We start from the raw sequence: 20,191 nt of genomic DNA, 5'->3' as shown, positions 1-20,191 counted from the left end.
GATGAATCACTTACCACACTGGCACCCAGTAAGTAACTCATATTTGCTATTTCACCTAGCTACCCGTTGCCAACAAAAGTGCTCTAGGTGGGTGTAGCTGGCTAAGTGTAACCTGTTACTTAAGAAGGAATTGGATGTAAGTGGATGATTGGCTATTTTAAAAATCAATACAGAATAACCTGTATGAGTGGTCAGTGTGTGGAATAGTTCAGTTGAGGAAGACATCAATGTAGTTGGGAGAAATGAGGAGAGTTCATGGAGGAAGCAGGATTTCAACTAAGCCCAATACTAAGAAAGGGACAATATAGTGGTTAGGACTCCATGCTCAAACCCAGATTCAATCCCGGTTGGGGAACTAAGATTCCACATGACGTATGTGTGCTAAGGCACTTGCTGTGTCCGACTCTGTGCGACCCATGGACTGTAGCTCACCAGGCTACTCTGTCTGTGGGATTCTCCAGGCAAGAATACTGGAGTGGGTTGCCATGCCCTTCCCCAGGGATCTTCCCAACCCAGGAATAGAACCTGCATCTCTTATGTCTCCTGCATTGGCAGGCAGGTTCTTTACCACTAGTGGCACCTGTGAAGCCCAGGGAAAAGGGAAGAAAGGGGAACAGGTTTTAAATAGAGTAAATAAAATGATCAAGGGATGAAAGAAGGAATGACTATGTGGTCTCAGGGAGTATCCAGGAGGCCGATGGAAGGTACCGCTATGACAATAGAGGTAGTAGAGGGAAAAGCCAGGGAAACTTTTTAAGATGTTTGAGGAAGATGGCCTGTAAAACAGAGTTTGGAGAGCATGGGTCTAGGTCACAATATGTATGGTGAGGCAGGAGACTAATTAGACTATTTCCATAGTTCATATATGATGAGAAGATGGTGGCAAATACAAGAATGGAAGGGAAATGATGAATAACCCCAATGATGATGATGTACTTTTGAATACCTAGTGGTTCTAAATGCCCTAAATGTATAGCTCGTTAAATCCTTGTAAAAACGCTATGAAATAAGACAGATCATCCTTCTGGATTCAACCCAGCCACTTTCACTGCATGGGGCTCATGGCCTGGCACCTGCCCACTTCCTCAGGCTCAAATCACTAGTCTCCTCCTGGCTCACAGTGCTTTGAGTTCTTTCTGTCCCTAAACACACCAGACTCTCGGAGTCTTCACACCTGCTACTTCTTTACATGTATATATTCTCCCCATTCTCCCACCCTCTCAAATTTTAGGTGTCTTTAACTATTCACCACTTCTATCTATTCTCAGCCTGAGTCCTGATCAGCACTCTTGTTACATGCTTTGGTGGCATCTGGGATTTTTTTCTTTGCAACACTTATATCACACCTGAACTAAATAATTACAATGATGCTTAATGTCTGTTTCCTCTGTCTATAAGCTCTTCTCATTCACAGCTATATCCCTAGTAAGTACAACTACCCTGCACATCATAAGTATTCAAGAATTTTTCTGAATGAGTAAGAACCAGTGATGGAGAAGGAAATGGCAACCCACTCCAGTATTCTTGCTTGGGAAATCCCATGGACAGAGGAGCCTGGCGGGCTACAGTCTATGGGGTTCCAACAGTTGGACGTAACTTAGCAACTGAACTACAAAGAAACAGTGCATTCTAATCTCTAATGAAAGACATATTATGCCATGTTGTGTTCCAATCTTCTCCTTCTAGTCCTAAGAATTTGTAAATCTACACTAAAATTAAGTTAAACACTTCCAGATACATATCCTCAATTACTAGCACCTTCATAAATATATATACACATCTCTATGTCTATCTGGGCTTCCCAGGTGGCACTAGTGGTAAAGAACCTGCCTGCCAATGCAGTTGACACAGGATATGTGGGTTTGATCTCTGGGTCGAGAAGATTCCCTTGAAGAGGAAATGACAACCTACTGCAGTATTCTTGCCTGGAGAATCCCATGGACAGAGCAGCCTGAAAGACTATAGTCTATAGGGTCACAAAGAGTTGGATACAACTGAAGTGACTTAGTATGCAAACATGTCTATCTATCTGCCTATATAAATTTTAAACGAACCAAGTAGAATAAGATAGAGATTAGCAATTCAGAATGGGGGGAGGAGAGGCAAAGCATCTTGGCAACCACTCTGATGATGGTGAACAGCTCAATGAAACTATATTCCTATCAGTTTAAACTAAAAGAAGAAAGTATGATTCAAGTAAGAAGGAATCCGTTAATTCCATTATTCAGGTTTCACAAATCACTGTATTCTTATCTTGAGATACTAAAACTATATGGAGTCCTTGACCCATTAATTCCAAGAGGAAGTGACTAGAAAATATAATTCTCTTCAGGTAACTCTATTACAGTTAAATGAATCAGCTTGCTGCACCACAGAAATAGTGTGCTAATTTCTACCATTGATTCTTTTTCTCTTTACACTTTCCTCCTCTCTCAATCAATCCATGGACATGGATTCACACTACAGAGTTGAGAAAGAATGTCTTGATAAAATTCTGCTTGTAGGTTTTCTCTGATAAGCACCCCCCTCTCTTGCTCTCTTCCCGCCTTTAATTCAGCATCTTCACTCTTTTGTTCTAAAATCCTATTGTACAATTTGCAACATTCACATGGATGGTTTTTTCCTTTTTAAAATTTTCTCAATATAGATTAATTTTATTTCCCTAACTACACTGATAATTTGAAGTTTGAAGCTTGGACTATCCCCTCCTTTTCCTTCAGTACCCTTTTATCTGTTCAATATTTAAGAATAGCATGTACTTGCTAATTAAACTGATTTAAATGAAAGACTTGAGTCTATGTGAGTCAAAGAAAATACATTACTCTCCAGAAACAACTCCCTGCCACACACACACACACAAAGGACAATTGATCATTTTAAGTTCACTCCTAAGAAATTCATACATATTTTTTCATACGTTCATTACTACACATACTGGCTCAATTCCCACACCCATCTGAAAAAGCCTACTAAATCCATGAAGTACCCCCCAGAACTTCAGAAATCATGCTTTTGAGCTATGACATCCAGTTCTACTGAGGAAAGGGGTGGATGAGTTGGGAGAGGAAATATAGATTGGGGAAAGGGTCATTCTGCCTCCTGTTATCTCTTTCCTCTGATCCTTTCACACAAAAGTGAGGCAAGCAGGGTGCGCAGGTCACTGGCAGTCTGAGACACAAAGCAAAGGACACAGTTCATGCTGCCCCGACATTGCCATGGGCAGTGGGGAATGCATGTGGAAATTCATACACAAATCGGCCCATAATTGGCCCACAGAAGCCCATAACACTGTACCACCAGTTTGGGATAATTTTTTAACTTCATCTTAATTCCACAGAAACTACACAAATGAGAAAAGTATTTGCTGCCTCAAGAGCCAAGCAGTACATCACGATTCACAGTCATTCTGACCACAGAACAACTAACTCACTTACTGCTTAAATCAGATATGATGCCGTACATATCCTGCTATAGTATGATAGCAAGGGACAAGTGTTGGGTGCTTTACTTTAAAACAATGGGGTACACACACACACACACACACACACACATATATCCCTGGCTATACCCAATAGAAGGATGCACAAAAAATATTGCATGTAAGCCTAAAGTTCCTCGAAAACTTACTCTTTACAGAAAAACTGAGCACAGAATTTATTTAATGCAAATAAATTCCCTATTCACATAAAATGCATATTTATGTCAAGTAGTATCAGGCTGACAAAGTAGGGGATGCACCTATATATGCCTATATTCTGTCAAACCAACCATGATTTAGGAAATAATTATAACCACATTTTCATGAGACTTTTTTTTTCTCAGTACAAGAGGAACTTTCCACTCCATAATCCCAATGTCATTCCTCATGTTTTTCCTTTAAATGGCATGTCCAGCCCATAACTCATGACTCCCACCAGCCTTGACACTCTAATCCTTTCCTATGCCAAGCCCTATAAGGTACTTAGGAGCAGGGACATGTCTCTGTGTCTTTCTTTTAATTAAGTGCCTCAGAGCACCTACCACATGACCAGAAGAGCTCTGCGTACCAAGAGAGAGAGCAGCTTTACCATTTTGTAAAATTTTAGTTCCCATTTACTGAAAACTATGACTATGCGCCAGTTTTTTTTTTCTTTTATAAAATATTTATTTCCTTACTAGGCTGTACCAGGTCTTAGTTGTACCATGCAGGATCTTTTAATTTCGGCATGAGGGGTCCTATTCCCTAAGCAGTGATCAAACTTGGGACCTCTGCATTGGAAGCTTGAACTCTTAGCCACTGGACCACCAGGGAAGTCCCTCTGCCAGTTTTCTAAGAGTTCCTTTTATCTCCATCTTACACATGAGAAAACAGGCACAGAGAATATAACTTGCTGAGAAAGTGAAAGTGAAGTCGCTCAGTCGTGTCCGACTCTCTGCGACCCCGTGGACCACCAGGCTCCTCCGTCCATGGGATTCTCCAGGCAGGAATACTGGAGTGGGGTTGCCATGTCCTTCTCCAGGGGATCTTCCCGACCCAGGGATCGAACACAGGTCTCTCGCATTGCGGGAAGACGCTTTACCCTCTGAGCCATCAGGGAAGCCCTGAGAGTACACCCTTAATAAGGGGAGAAGAACTGGTCTCCTGGCCAAACGCCTCCAGACTGTATTAATGACTAAAATGAACTGTCATGCATTATCTCTTTTTATTCTTTTAACAGTCACATCTGGCAGCGGTTTTTCTCCATTTTACAGAGGAGGAACCTAAGACTCCAAGATAATTAATCTGAGGTCAAACTTCTAGAAAGTGGTGAATCTGAAACAGTCTGGCTACAAAGTTCAAGTTCCTCATCACCACCACACCGTAGTTTCTCCACTTCACCTGGGGTTTCAGGAGAGTCCTTCGTGGGAACTGCAAGTGGAGAACGGAAGAAGCTGTGGCAGAGTTGGGGCAAAGAGGTGAAAAAAAGGAAGAAAAGGTAGGGTTGGGGTGCAGAAGCCCCAAGAAAACTAGTCATACCTATCTGCAAATATGTAACGAAAGAGGCCCAAGAGCAGCCATGGAGGCAAAAATCCAAACCCCAAGCCCTATACCACCATTTTCTGATGCCCCTAACTCCACTGTCCCAATCCAACCTCGTTTTCTCACAGATGGGGAAACTGAGGAGCTCCTCCCCGCCCCCATCCGAATTTACTATCATTACATCTCCTCCCTTCCCAACAATCCACGCCAGAGGTCCCGGGTGTGCTCTTCTACCCACCCCCACGGCTCGGCTGATGTTGTCCATCTTGTTGGCGACCTGTTGGAAGAGTGGGTAGCAGGTCTGACAGACGCGCACCGGCCGGGCGCCACGCACTAGACACCCGGTCAGCTCTGCACTGCTGTTGCCGAAGTCCAGCAGCAGCTCCCGGCACTCGGGATCCAGATCCGGCAAATCTGGGGGTAGTGACAGTGGCCCCATCCTTCCGCCCTGCAGCAGGGCCAGAGACAAGTCTTCCACCTCCAGCAACTGCTCCTCCGACAGGAGGTCGCGGAGGACTCTGTGGGGGCTGCTACCCACGGAGAAGGTGCCCAGAGCCAGCCCCGACCACAGTAGCACCACCACCAGCAGCCGCAGCAGCAGCAACGATGACCTTCGCCGCTCGATGGTCCGGTTCGGGTCCATCGCAGGGTTCCACAACCCCCAAGGCGCAGACCTCCGCCTGTTCACTTCCAGTCGGGGCTGCTGGCAGCAGCCGCTTCCGGCTTCTTCAGGCGCAGGCCGCTAGCAGGGTCACGAGGTGCGCACGTCACGGCCCCGCCCCCGGCGCGCGGCTCCCCGCCCCATTGGCCGCCGAGAGCCGCTCGCGCCGCGGCTCGCGCGCGTGCGGGAGCGCGCACACACGGGCGGCGTCGCGCTCCCAGCCGGTGACAAGCGCCTGACTGAGGGTCGCGCAAGACCCGGGCCGCGTCCGGCTGTGGAACACCAAGCCGAGGCTCGCCCGCGCTGTGAATACAGGCGTCGGCCGCTTTGAACAGTTAAATCTTAGGAGTCTTGCCCTCAGTTGCCCACCGCCTTGGGAGTTTGCTGAGTTCTACAAGTCTGAGGAGTTATGTACCACAAAAAGACGGACGGCCTCCGCCGTGGGAATTAACGAGTGAGTTGCTGAGGGAGCCTGCTGGCAGGTGCCTTTGCAGATTTCTTTTTATTTGGTGTCTCTTAGCATATTTTTTCCCCTCAAAATATTTGGAAAGAGTAATAACGTCTCTTGGTTGTTTTTGATTGCGGAGCCTAGTGGCTTACAAGCTTGTTCTTGTTTTTAACTCTAAACTGTGTCAGCGCTGTCCGATAGACTTCCCGAGGTGATGGAAAGATTCTACATCTGCGCTAATACGGTAGCTACTAGCCTGCTTGTGACTGTTGAGCACTCGTAATGTAGCGACCGCGACCTGGGAACTGAATTTTTAACCATACTGAATTTGAATGTGAATAGCCTTGTCTGGTGAGCGGTGCCATGTTGGACAGCGCCCGTCTACGTTTTCTCACCGTGTAGCCTGGTACTGGAGTGGCTACTGTTCGTGTTTCCTGGCGACTGAAGGGGGTCCCTGGGGTGCAGCACAAAACTGTATCCAGTGCAAAAAGCTGGAAAATCCTGACCAAACCGCTCAAGTTCCTCTCCAGTTTCTGGCAAGCCCGAGGCAATCTTTGGGGACACTCTGAAAAGTGTCATGATACCACTACTGGGCTGTGTAAAGAATTTAGCTAATGACCTGGGAAACGGTTTTCTGACAAGTATCTAACAAATGTGGTAGAAAAATTATTTCCTGGGTGTTTTGTGTCATCCCACTTTTGTTTTTGCCTTGTGAATTGCAGAGCTGCTTCATTTTATGGTGCTAATTTCTGTTTCTGAGAGTTGTTAAACTTTTTAGCCAATCTGATTATTGTTCTGTGTTCCTAATGGGAAAGGGTCTATAATTTTTTTAAATGCCCCTTTAATTTATCCTTTAACTATGAAAAACAATATTGCAGGTAATCATATCTATACAAGGTTGGTATACGTTTAAGATAAATTTCTAGCAGTAGACTTGCTGGGCCAGAGAGTATGTGCATTTACAATGTTGTTGATTACGCTATATTTCCTTCCATGGAGGTTTAATAATTTACTCACAATGGTTCCTAAAGAGCTCTTGAGTGGTCATTCTAATATATAGAAAGACCTAAAAGTTAAATGATGACCTTTGAGAAAATTAAGACAGCTTATTTTCCTGGGGTGGCTAATATCCAGGCTTCCTTAGGGCTGAAGGGGTTCCTGGGAATGCAGCACAAACCTGCATTCAATGCAAACACCTGGAGAATCCTGGACAAACCATTCAATTTCAAACTTCCATTCCTGGAACAATACCATCCTCAAGCCATTAGATTAAGTAGAGTAAAGTACACATCTATGGTTTGTGGGGTGGGGATGTCAGAAATCCAGAGAGGGATACTGGAGCACAGGTAAGAAGAGGAAGACATGGTGAGGGTGGGGGAATCTTGATGCAGGGCATTGGATCCTGAGTTGGGTAAGAAAGGTTTCCATGTAAGGGAAGGTACAGCAGTGACCAGGAGTTTGCTTACCTTCAGAAGGATCGATCAAATAGGTAAATATATTAGGAATAACGGGAGTCTGGTTTCTTATTGTCCAAGAAGGGAGTTACAAATAGGAAAAGGGAGAAAACAAATAGGAAGGGAGAATGAACTCTGTAATGTTGGAATGGGTCAGTAGCTTAGTCATGTCTGACTCTTTGCGATCCCATGAACTATAACCCACCAAGTTCCACTGCCCATGGGATTCTCCAAGCAAGAATACTGGAATGGGTTGCCATTTCCTTCTCCAGTGTTGGAATAGAATTAGCAATATCAGTGGCTGCAATTCATAGAGATATAGAAATAGATTGTGGCTTCTAAATGTCATTCTCTACTAAAAGGAATCAAGAATTCTTACAGAAATAGCTGATTCTGCCATTGGGGCAGGAAAAGCGTAAGTTTAGCATGGATCATCTTTTTGTACTAGAAAGTAAGGAAGTGCTGGAAGAATGATGGGAACCTGTCAAGAATACACAGAGGACTTTCCTGGTGGTTCAGTAGCTAAGAATCTGACTTGCAATACAGGAGACGTGAGTTCCATCTGTGGTCAGGGAACTAAGATCCCACATGCCATAGGGCAACCAAGCCTGCATGCTACAACTAGAGAGAGTCCATGTACGAAAGCAAAGACCCCACGTTCCACAACTAAGACCCAACGCAGCCAAATAAAGAAATATATTTTTAAAAAAGAACACATGGGAACCAGCTTAACTAGGCTTCCCACTGGCCATATCTGGGACAATTTGAGGATCAAAATAATGATGGTTAATGCGTCGTAAACCATTGAATAAAGCAGGAAACCATGAGCCTATAGTGATATATTTAAACAAATGAATAAGGTGAATGTTTCATGGGGATTAAAATATTTATATATTTTCAAAATCACCTGCTAAAAAACACATATTGATTATAAATGGGAAAATATGAGTAACTTTACAGTGGAGAAGTCTGTCAGATTCCACATTGATCAAATGATCAACATGAACATCATCATAATGGAACAAATAGAAACTGTAATGCCACCTGATAGAATGCAGTTCGCAGAACATAGCACCAGTTCTATTATACTCCTACCAAAGATGCATAAACTTATTCTAATCATGAGAAAATATCATATGAATCAAGTTAAGGTCCATTCTGCAAAATATCTAGCCTGTAATCTATAGTGTTATGAGTCAAGAAAAGATTGAGGAATTGCACCTGACATAAAAGACATTATCTGGACAACTAGTGAAATTTGAATGTGATCTGAAAAGTAGATGGTGGTAGTGTACAATGTTAATTTCCTGATTTTGATAGCTGTATTGTGATTATGCAAGAAAATGTTTGTATTTGTATAAAATACACAGAAAAGCACTCAGGGGTGATAGGACATCAAGTCAGCAACTTACTTTTTTTTTTTGAGGTTATAGCTGATTTAAAATACTGTGTTAGTTTCAAGTATACAGCAAAGTGATTCAGTCATATATTTATATTTTCAGATTATTTTCCATTATAGGTTATTATAAGATATTAAATATTGTTCCTGTGTTATACAGTAAGTCCTTGTTGCTTATCTATTTTATATACAGTAGTGTGTATCTGTTAATTCCATACTTCTAATTTATTCCTCTCCCCCCTCCCTTTCCCCATTGGTAACCATAAGTTTGTTTTCTATGCCTGTGAGTCTGTTTATGCTTTGTATATACATTCATTTGTATTATTTTTTAGATTCCACATATAAGTGATACCATATAATATTTGTCTTTCTCTCTCTGACTTACTTCACTTAGTATGATGTTGTCTAGGCCTATCCATATTGCTGCAAATGGCAATATTTCATTCTTTTATGGCTAAGTAGAATTCCATTGTATACATCTTCTTTAGCCATTCATCTGTCAATGGACACTTAGGTTGCTTCCATGTCTTTGGCTATTGTAAGTAGTCACTATTGTAAATAGTACTGCTATGAACATTAGGATGCATGTACCTTTTCAAATTAGAGTTTTTCATCTTTTCCAGATATATACCCAGGAGTGAGCTTGCTGGTTCATATAGTAGCTCTGTTTTTAGTTTTTATAAGGAACTTCTAGACTGTTTTTCATAATGGCTGTACCAGTTTAAATTCCCACCAACAGTGTAGGAGGGTTCTCTTTTCTCTACACCCTTTCCAGCATTTGTCATTTGTAGATTTTTTTATGATAGCCATTCTGACTGGTGTGAGGTGATATCTCATTGTCATTTTGATTCAGCAACTTACTTTCAGTTGGTTCTGGAAAGAAATGATTTGTACTGTGCTTCCAACTTTTTTGTAGGCTTGAAATTGTTTCAGAATCTAAAAGTACATTGTAAAAAAATTAGGGTACAGCAATGCAATAGAATTCTGTGCATTTGAAACCTTAGGTACCTAATGTGGAATAATTGCCAATATAAATGGAAAAAATGTCAGAAAAAAGAATTTTTAATGCTCATGTGTTCATATACAGAGACTGTCTCCAGAAGAATACACAAAATGTGGTCACTTTGATAGAACAGGAATTGAATTGAACATTATGGGAAGAGGGCTAGAACAGGCTATTCATCATAAAGTTTATTACTTTCAAATTTTTGTTCCATGTAAATATTCTTACTCAAAAAATTAATAAAAATGAAAAGATAGTTTCTTAATTTGTCAGGTATCAGTGGGTTCAGGACATTTGTGAATTCTACCATGTGTGTATATCTTTCTGAGTAGAATGTTACAACTTTCATCATAGTTTTTTTTAAAATAGGGGTCTGTGATCCAAAAGATTAATAACCATAGATTTGAAATAGACCCAAGGGACTTACCTCGTGGTCCAGTGGTCAAAAATCCACTTTCCAATGCAGGGGATGTGGGTTCAACCCCTGGTGGAGGAACTAAGATCTCACATGCCACAGGGTAAGTAAGCCCATGTGCCACAACTACTGAGCCCAAGTGCCACAACTAGAGAGAAGCTCACATGCCACAACAAAGAGCCAGTGCACCACAACTAAGACCCAGCACAGCCAAAAATAAATATTTTTTAGAAAACAAATTCATACTCACGCTGTGGCCCCCGCCTCAAGTGCACAACTCTCCGACCCACCTGAACCCCTTTGGAATGGCCAACAGGGGACCTGCCTACGGCCTGAGCCAGGAGGTGCAGCAGAAGACTGAGAAACAATACGATGTGGACCTGGAGCAAATCCTGATCCAGTGGATCACCACCCAGTGCGCAAGCATGTGGGCTGGCCCCAGCATCGGCGCGAGAACTTCCAGAACTGGCTCAAGGATGGCACGGTGCTGTGTGAGCTCATTAATAGGCTGTACCCTGAGGGGCAGGCCCCAGTGAAGAAGATCCAGGCCTCCACCATGGCCTTCAAGCAGGTGGAGCAGATCTCCCAGTTCCTGCAAGTAGCCGAGCACTACGGCATCAACACCACTGACATCTTCCAAGCTGTGGACCTCTGGGAAGGAAAGAACGTGGCCTGTGTGCAGCAGACACTGATGAATCTGGGCAGGCTGGCTGTAGCCCAGGACAATGGGCTCTTCTCTGGGGATCCTAACTGGTTTCCCAAGAAATCCAGGGAGAACCCTTGGTACTTCTCGGACAACCAACTGCAGGAGGGCAAGAATGTTATTGGCTTACAGATGGGGACCATCCACGGGGGTTCTCAGGCAGGCATGACCGGCTATGCGATGCCATGCCAGATCCTTTGATCTGCTCTGCAGCCCTGCCCCTGCCCTCCGTGAATGGTTAATATATGTTTGTTTTGTTTGTTTGTTTGTTTTTTAGCATTGACATTTCCTGAGAGCCCCTGGGAGCTCTTGCGCTCCCTTCTGCCAGGGTGGGGGCCTGGCTTGTCTCCTCCAGGGGTGCCCGATGGCCTCCCCCTTGTGCTTACTAATACATTCCCTTCTCCAAACCCACAAAACTGGACCAACTGGCCTCTTTTCCTCTGGGACCAAAATTGGGGGGCCTCACCCCCTCTCCGCACCATACCTCTTCTCTTTCCTCTGGCCTCTTCACTCTGAGCCCTGTGCCCTAATCCATTCCTTAGCTGGGAATCAAGGATGCTGTCTGATGGCCTTCTCCCCCAACATGTATGCCTTGCCCACAACTGTGGCTGCAGGGAATTAATTTATAGGGAGGGGCCTATGGCAGCCACCACCCCAGCCCCAGCTGGAGTGCACTCACCACACTTCGGAGGCAGCCTGCCCTGGCAGAGGCCCCCAAGCTTCTCATTTTCCATTCCTTTCTGTGGTTAACAGGTTGGGGTGAGGGGGCCTGGGAGGGAAGGCTGCTCACCATGGGCTGAAGACTCTGAGTTTGCTGATTTAAATAAAGAATCTCTGTCTTTTAAAAAAATAAATGCAAATGAGATTCCTTCCTACAAGTTTAAGAATTACATTAATTTTGCTTTTTATCTCACATGTCTTAGAATATGTGACACAGACAATAAAGCAAAACAAAAAATGTTTATTGTGGTAGGCGCTAGAATAAACAAAGATCACTAGAACACTACTGTGCTCTCAAAAAATAGAACATAAAACCAAATTGTGTATAGTAAAGTTAAATATTAAAGGAGGTAATGTGGAGATGTTTTAGGAGCATTAAATACTCAACTAACTGTGCCTAGGGATCTGGAGAAGAGTCAGAAACCTTTCAAAGAGGAGGCAGTTTTTGAGTGGGGCTTTTTAGAATGAGTAGGAATTCACCCAGTGGCAGCTCTAGAATGTCTCTGTTGGATGAGTGAGTGGCAGCCATCTAGACAGAAGGAAAAATTGGACAACTTGTCTTAAAGTTGTATTTGCATGGCAAGCACACTATTTTTACTTAGAACTCATGTTTATTAGGGTTACTGATGAAGATTATGAGGATAGTGCTAAAAGCAATCTGCCTACTTGCTAAAAAGCTCAAGTTTTATCCTTGTAGGCAATGGGGAACCTTTAAAAGATTTAATCAGGACAATCATATAGGCATTTTATGAAAAGAACACTCATAGCAGTGGATTTTTTTTTTTTTTTGCAGTACCAAGACTAAAGCATAATTAAAGTAACTACAGTAAAGACCTAAAGGAGGTTGAGGTGGAAGTGGAAAAGAAGAGGGGTTAGATTAAATAGATATGATAGAGAAGAACAAGAATTGATGGTTATGTAGATAGATATGGCATGTGAAACAGTGATGACTCTAAGGTTACAAATTTAGTTAATTGGGCAAATGGTGGTACCATGGACAGGATGGAATAGAAATACTGGAGGAATGGAATACATTTGGACTGGAATAGAAACAATGAAATCAGCTTGAATTGCCAGCTCAGGATACTTCTGATAGAGATACTCAGTGTGTGTGCCTGCTTAGCCACTTAGTTGTGTCTGACTCTTTGTAACCCTTTGGACTGTGGCCTGTCAGGCTCCTCAGTCCATGGGATTTTCAGGCAAGAATACTGGACTGGGTTGCCGTTTCCTTCTCTAGGAAATCCTCCTGACCCAGATATTGAACCTTTATCTCCTGTGTCTCCTGCATTGCAGGTGGATTCTTTACCCACTGAGCCTTTGGGGAAGCCCTTAGAGATAGCCAGGGAGCATTTTAAATTACAGATCTGGTGTGTAGTACAGTGGCCAGGGTTAGAGATTTAGAATTGGGAATCATTGTGGTAGTTGAGTCCCTGGAAATAAAATAAGTCAGTCAGAGACTGAAACACTGATTAATTAATGATTGTTGAAGAAGATTATTTTCATAGATTATATACATAGTAGCCCTTGAATATCAGAATAATGTCAAGAAAAGTTCTTGGTTCTGAGTGTAAACTTAAAAGACTGAAGCAATGCAATGCCCTAAATATAGGTCCTTTGCATCTTTCACCTATATTAGTGCAATGGCAAAGGACAGAGATCAAATAAAAAAGGCAAGAAACCCAGAGAAGAAGAGAAATTGACCTTCGCACCATTCCAGATTCCTCTAGTAAGTTAAAAATGTGAATCAAAACTATCTATGAGACATTTCAAAAAATTGTTTTCATGGAAATTTTTTAAGAAAATTTACCCGAAATTTGGAAGTAAAGCAAAATAGTCAGTACTCTGGGGCATTGTTCAACAGGCCCAAGCAAGGATTACTTAATTTTTAAGTCTAGGAGAATGAACCTGTCTTTGTCTCTTTAATTAAAGCTCAGACACTGTTAAGTTACACATTAATGTGTAGATTTCTCTCTGCTAGAAAAGATAATCCCAAAGATTATGATCTGATTACCCTGAGGGACGTTAGCACTTTGTGCATCTAACCTGGCAACCTAATTCTAATATTCTTTCTTTTTATTATTGCCTTTATTCATTTTAAGAAACATTAATGAGCTAATAAAGGTTTGATACGTTATTCTATATTTTCATGAGAGTGATGTTTTTCTGTTTTTGAAAATTGTATTTTGATAGTTCTTTCCTTCAAAACATGTGGAATGGGGGGAGGTGGGGGGTTGGGGAACTAAAGATATAAACCAAGAAGGTATTCAAATAACCAGTCTCCCTGCTAACACTCTTTCTTCCCTATGGTCTCCTCTCACTATAACAGGCAAAGTGATCCTTTCAAAGCTTATGTTGGGTTATGTCATCCTTTATACTTTGATCCCACCAGTGGCTACACATCTCACTCAGAGTTAAAGGCAAAGTCTTTACTGTGTCCCAGAAAAATCTACATGATCTGCCACTCCCAATAGCATGCTCTTTCCCCAACTGTCTTTATTCTTCTCCATAGCACTTAATACTATACAAAATCCTATATATTTATTTCCTATCTCCTTTCATTGGACTTTTTAAAATTGGAGAATAATTACTTTACAAAATTGGGTTGGTTTCTGCTGTTCAGTCCAGTTCAGTCGCTCAGTCATGTCCTACTCTTTGCAGCCCCATGAATCGTAGCACACCAGGCCTCCCTGTCCATCACCAACTCCTGGAGTTTACTCAAACCCATGTCCATCGAGCCAGTGATGCCATCCAGCCATCTCATCCTCTGTCGTCCCTTCTCCTCCTGCCCCCAATCCCTCCCAGTATCAGGGTCTTTTCCAAAGAGTCAACTCTTCGCATGATGTGGCCAAAGTATTGGAGTTTCAGCTTCAGCATCAGTCCTTCCAATGAACACCCAGGACTGATCTCCTTTAGGATGGACTGGTTGGATCTCCTTGAAGTCCAAGGGACTCTCAAGAGTCTTCTCCAACACCCCAGTTCAAAAGCATCAATTTTTTCAGCACTCAGCTTTCTTCACAGTCCAACTCTCACATCCATACATGACCACTGGAAAAACCATAGCCTTGACTAGATGGACCTTTGTTGGCAAAGTAATGTCTCTGCTTTTTAATATGTTATCTAAGTTGGTCATAACTTTCCTTCCCTGGAGTAAGTGTCTTTTAATTTCATGGCTGCAGTCACCATCTGCAGTAATTTTGGAGCCCAAAAAAATAAAGTCTGCCACTGTTTCCACTGTCTCCCCATCTATTTCCCATGAAGTGATGAGACCAGATTACAACTGCAACACTACAACAATGCAAATCAGCCATGTGCTGAGCTGTCGCACAGCTGTACCTATGAGCTATAGCCTGCAAAGCTCCTCTGTCCATGGGATTATCCAGGCAAGAATACTGGAGTGAGTTGCCATGCCCTCCTTCAGGGGATCTTCCTGACCCAGGACTTGAACCTGCATCTCCTGCGTCTCCTGCACTGCAGGTAGATTCTTTACCCACTGAGCCACCTGGGAAGCCATAAATATGTATGCATGTATGTGTGTGTGTGTGTGTGTGTGTGTATTTCCTCCCTCTTGAGCCTCCCTCCCACCCCCCATCCCACCCCACTAAGTCATCATAGAGTGTTGGGGTCCTTTAATGGACTGGAACCTGGTGGTCTGGAGTCGACGATAAGGAAGTGAAAGAGAAAGAAGCTAATATTCCTTGAGTTATGCAGAGAACCAATAAAGCCCTAGGACAGGGCTTGTACAGCTCACGGAGGCACAGGGCACCCTCTTGAAGAGGTCTTGAAAGCCCGGGCAGGAGAGTGAGCTTGGCAGGTTTCCACGCTCCAGAGAATTAGCCAGAGGGAAAGAGAGAGAGAGAAAGAAAGACACGGGGACCCAAGTCTCTGGTGGAGCAAGGGTGCTTTAATGATCTTTCTGTGAGTATATACAGGCTGTTGTACAAGGAATTTCTTTCGACAGTGATAAAGATCAGAAAACCAGATGTACAGAAACCATTATCAAGGGAACAAGGAATTAACAATGGTCATAAAGTCAGAAGACAATCCATATCTCAAGAAAGAGGGTCGTGACTAAGCAGTTTTGTCATAAGGAGAATGTTTACTGAAGAAAATCCATGCATGTGTCTCATCCTATGACTTCAGTCCTGGAAGCAGCATGCCGTTCTACTCGTTCGTGTTACCAGGAGCTGATAAGGAACAGAGGATTTATGAGAGACAGAAAACATTACACAGGAATCCTCCTGTTAAATGTTCTCTGACAATAGGGCACTTGGGTGGGCTCCCTGATCCACTGAATTTTTGTTGTTCCACTGCTCTATCTCTAGTACTTAGAAGAATGCTTGACAATTAATAGATGTTCAATAAATATTTATTGAAAGATGATTTTGTTTGGAGAGGGTGGAGTATCAGAAGCTCAAGGCTTAAAAAGAAGGTTAAATAATTGCTTTAGATAGTGAGAATGTGAACATATTAAGTAAGTGTGACAAAATTACCAGGCAATATTGGATGCCAATTTGATATTGTGTGGACACAATTTTGAGGTCTGACCAGTTGGCCTAATTATATGTTCTCTTCAGCAATGGTCAGCTGTTCAGGTGAAAGCATAGAGCAGCATAAAGGTTGAGTTTATGCTGGAACATTGCTTAAGCCAGTATGATGAAAGGAGAGAACATACCACATTATACATCCCCTTACCTGACCCAGTTTCCCATGGCTTCTCACCTTCCCAGATCATTCCACTGAGTTATTTGGAAGTTGCAGTCTATTGTCCATAATCTCCCTTTCCCTTGATATTTTCTCTTCCTCTTTGCCCTAAAAAATCCTGGCTATCCTTTGATGACTTCATTTCCACTATGTTTCATGACCTCAAAGGTTTCATGATGCTTCTACAAGAGTAGCCCTAGGCTGAGGGTAAGTGGAGGTCAGGCAGCATTCCAATCTCCAAGCAGAGCAATTTACTTTGATCTACTTTATACATCTGAGTTCCACATAACATTTTAAAAAAATCTTCTCTGGGGGGGGAAAAATAGTTTGGAAACTACCATTTTATTACATTTTTTGCAGTGGCCTACTGTCCGCTATGTGTCTCCATCCTTCCTCTTTCTAAATTTATACTTAACCTGTTTCACCACCATGTATTGGTAGATGAAGGAAGATAAGTTAGCTTTTTAGTTCATACATCCCTGGACACAGAAGAGCCACATTTACACCTGCTTTAGAGACTACCATGTTATCACCCAAAGAAATGAGTCTAGACTCAAGCAAAGAGTCTAGACTTTGAGCTTTATACAGTGACAAGATGGGCCTCTTTAGTTGTTTCCCTTGTGGGGGTAATGAGTGTTTTTTGCCTGCAAGGAGAGTCAACCAATTATTTACGTGAGCTGTGGTAGTCATTAATATCATTCACTAAATATTTTCAGTTTTTCCCCTGTGCACATAAAATTGAACTTTGCTATGCCCTTGAAGTTTGCCCTGACTTGAAGTTAGGTTAGCTATTTGACTTAATTTAGCCAGCAAAGTGACAGCAAGAATAACAAGTGGAAGCTTTAGAGATGAGTATATGATTCACCAGGGGCCCCACCCACCTGCCATCACAATGACTAACACTTTCCTAAATGATGGAAAATTCTGTTAGTCTAAGTAAGAAAGCATAGAACAGAAGCCCTAGCTGACTGACTTGTGATGGACATGCAACTTAAACAAGAAATAAACCTTTGTTTTTATAAGCTACTAAGATTTAAGGATTGTTTGTAATCCCAGCAAAACCTGGTCACTTTAATACATATTTATTTGCTGATTTCCTCCCTGCTCTTTTTCTTTGGTTCTGTCTCTTTGGATGTCCTTTTGTTTGGATGTTAGACCTTATCATGGAAATTGCTCAACTTCCTTCAATATCCATTTTCTTCTTCCTTTTAATAACTGTCTCCTGAGTTTTGACCACAGAGGCAGAACTACATTCCCCCAGCCTGTCTCATAACTAGGTGTGAACAAAAGCGATACTTGAACATTACGAGTTATATTTTTAATTTGTGACTTTCATTGACCTCCTTCCTGCTAGTTAGAGAATGTTAACAACTGAAACAGCAGCCCTGGATACAGGGATGGATATGGATGCAACATGTTTAGTATGACAGAGCCAGCTGGTCATAAAGCAGAGGCATCTACCTACCCTAGGTTACAGAGAAATAAATTTAGCCACTAAATTTTGGAGTCTCTCTGTTATAGCAACTTAAGCTGCTTCCTAATATAATCCCCTTAGGCTTTTACTTAAATTTTCTTATCTTCTGTGTCCTCTCCTATTTTTAAATTTCTGTGTCTTTTTACCCTATTTCCAGAGATTTCATTAAGTTTGTTCTCCAGTGCTTCTACTAAGTTTTTAATTTATGCTACTACATTTTTAATTTCCAGTAGTTCTTTTTTTGTAGATGCTATATGCTCTTTTTAAAGTTTTCTTCTTTCTCGTAGCCTGTTGCCTCTAAGCTGCTAGTTTCTTCATTTTTCATTGGATTTCTGGTGAACTCTGGCTCTCTCTGCTTATATGTAAGAGAAAGGCACTACAAAGCTAAATGAAAGTTCATGGATAGGGCTATGTAACTGTGGCTATCACTATATGAACAGAGATGCTGTAAGCAGGATTTGAACCTGCATGGGGAGACCCCACTGGATTTTGAGTCTAATGTCTTAACCACTCAGTCATCACAGCTCCAGTGGTTTTCAACTCAGGGCAGTTTATCCTCCTCTACTGGGGAAATTGGCAATGTCTAGAGACATTTTTGGTTGTCACAACAGTAGTAGAAATGCTGCTGGTATCTAGTGTGTAGAGACCAGGAATGCTACTACACATAATGTGCAAATGGTCACCCAAAACAAAGAACCAAAAACATAAATATTTTAGATCTTTTCTCTTGGGCAGATCATACTATTCAAAAAGACTCTGCCAATATGCTATCTGGCTGCCAGCATTCTGAGATCCCAACAGTGGAAAAAGACTGTCAGTCTTTACATTCTGTTAGTAAACCTTTATTTAATTACCCTATTTTTAGCAAAATGCTCCTTCCCTCAAATATGCTTGTGCTTCTTGTGCCTCCCTCTGTTTCACTTTTTCCAGAGATCAGAACTTTAGGGGTATTCTGCTGAAATCAGGGCAAGACAGAGTTGTAGGGAGGGTGGAAAGAAGAGAAGAGAAAGGCAAGGGAGAAAAGGAAAGGTATTCCAACTGAATGCAGAGTTCCAGAGAACAGCAGGAAGACAAGCCTTTCTTAAATGAACAATTCAAAGAAATAGAGGAAAACAATATAACGGGAAAGACTAGAGATCTCTTTAAGAAAACTGGAGATATCAAGGGAACATTTCATGCAAGGAGGCACACAATAAAGGCTCATAAGTAAGGACCTAACAGAAGCAGAAGAGATTAAGAAGAAGTGGCAAGAATATACAGAACTATACAAAAAGGGTTGTAATGACTGGGATAGTCACAATGGTGTGGTCACTCAGCTAGAGCCAGACAACTGGAGTGTGAGGTCAAGTGGGCCTTAGGAAGCATTACTATAAACAAAGCTAGTAGAGGTAATGGAATTCCAGCTGAGCTATTTAAAATTCTAAAAGATGATGCCATTAAAGTGCTGCACTCAGTATGTCAGCAAATTTGGAAAACTCAGCTGTGGCCACAGGACTGGAAAAGGTCAGTTTTCATTTCATTCCCAAAAAGGCAGTGTCAAAGAATGTTCAGATTACTGTACATTTGCACTCATTTCACATGCTAGCAGGGTTATGCTCAAAATCCTTCAAGCTAAGCTTTAGCAGTATGTGAATCGAACACTTCCAGACATTCAAGCTGGATTTCAAAGAGGCAGAGGAACCAAAGATCAAATTGCCAACCTATTTTGGATCATGGAGAAAGCAAGGGAGTTCCAGAAAAACATTTGTTTCTGCTTCATTGTCAATGCTAAAACCTTTGACTGTGTGGATAAAAACAAACTGTGGAAAATTCTTGAAGAGATGGAAATACCAGACCACCCTACCTGTCTCCTGAGAAACTTATGTGCAGGTCAAGAAGAAACAGTTAAAACCGGATATGGAACAATAGATTGGTTCAAAATTGGGAAAGGAGTACATCAAGGCTGTATATTGTCTTTCTGCTTATTTAACTTCTATGCAGAGTACATCCTGTGAAATGCTAGGCTGGATGAATCCCAATCTGGAATCAAGACTGCCAGGAGAAATATCAACAACCTCAGATATGCAAATGGTACCACTCTAATGGTGGAAAGTGAAGAGGAACTAAAGAGCCTCTTGATGAAGGTGAAAGAGTAGAGTGAAAAAGCTGGCTTGAAACTCAAAGGTCAAAAAACTAAGTTCATGGCATCTGGTCCCATCACTTCATAGAAAATAG

The 20,191-nt window shown here is 42.1% G+C and overlaps 2 protein-coding genes, 1 long non-coding RNA gene, 1 other non-coding gene and 1 pseudogene across 4 annotated transcripts in view; 2 read left to right on the top strand and 3 right to left on the bottom strand.

Annotated features, from left to right (window-relative positions):
* Positions 1–5,738, bottom strand: part of OSTM1 (osteoclastogenesis associated transmembrane protein 1) — a 42,396-nt gene extending 36,658 nt beyond the window's left edge. Inside the window, exon 1 of the mRNA XM_043890259.1 lies at positions 5,238–5,738. Coding sequence (XP_043746194.1) covers positions 5,238–5,642 — 405 coding nt within the window. The 5' untranslated portion in view covers positions 5,643–5,738. The remainder of the gene's footprint in view (positions 1–5,237) is intronic.
* A 104-nt stretch (positions 5,739–5,842) lies between these two features.
* The window catches only part of NR2E1 (nuclear receptor subfamily 2 group E member 1), a 118,131-nt gene continuing 103,782 nt past the window's right edge, over positions 5,843–20,191 (top strand). Inside the window, exon 1 of the mRNA XM_043890455.1 lies at positions 5,843–6,114. The gene's annotated coding sequence lies outside the window, so the exon portion shown is untranslated. The remainder of the gene's footprint in view (positions 6,115–20,191) is intronic.
* On the top strand, positions 10,670–11,324 carry LOC122685564 (annotated as a pseudogene).
* Positions 15,697–20,191, bottom strand: part of LOC122685568 — a 35,103-nt gene continuing 30,608 nt past the window's right edge. The window contains exon 3 of the long non-coding RNA XR_006338448.1: positions 15,697–15,986. This is a non-coding gene — a long non-coding RNA (uncharacterized LOC122685568). The remainder of the gene's footprint in view (positions 15,987–20,191) is intronic.
* Positions 18,421–18,502, bottom strand: TRNAL-CAA. The gene has a single exon. It is a non-coding gene; the product is annotated as a tRNA-Leu (tRNA).

The sequence above is a fragment of the Cervus elaphus genome, chromosome 28 (genome assembly GCF_910594005.1).
Source record: "Cervus elaphus chromosome 28, mCerEla1.1, whole genome shotgun sequence".
Lineage (NCBI taxonomy): Eukaryota > Metazoa > Chordata > Mammalia > Artiodactyla > Cervidae > Cervus > Cervus elaphus.
Note: the sequence above shows the minus strand (reverse complement) of the source record. Positions and strands in the feature narration are given on the sequence as shown.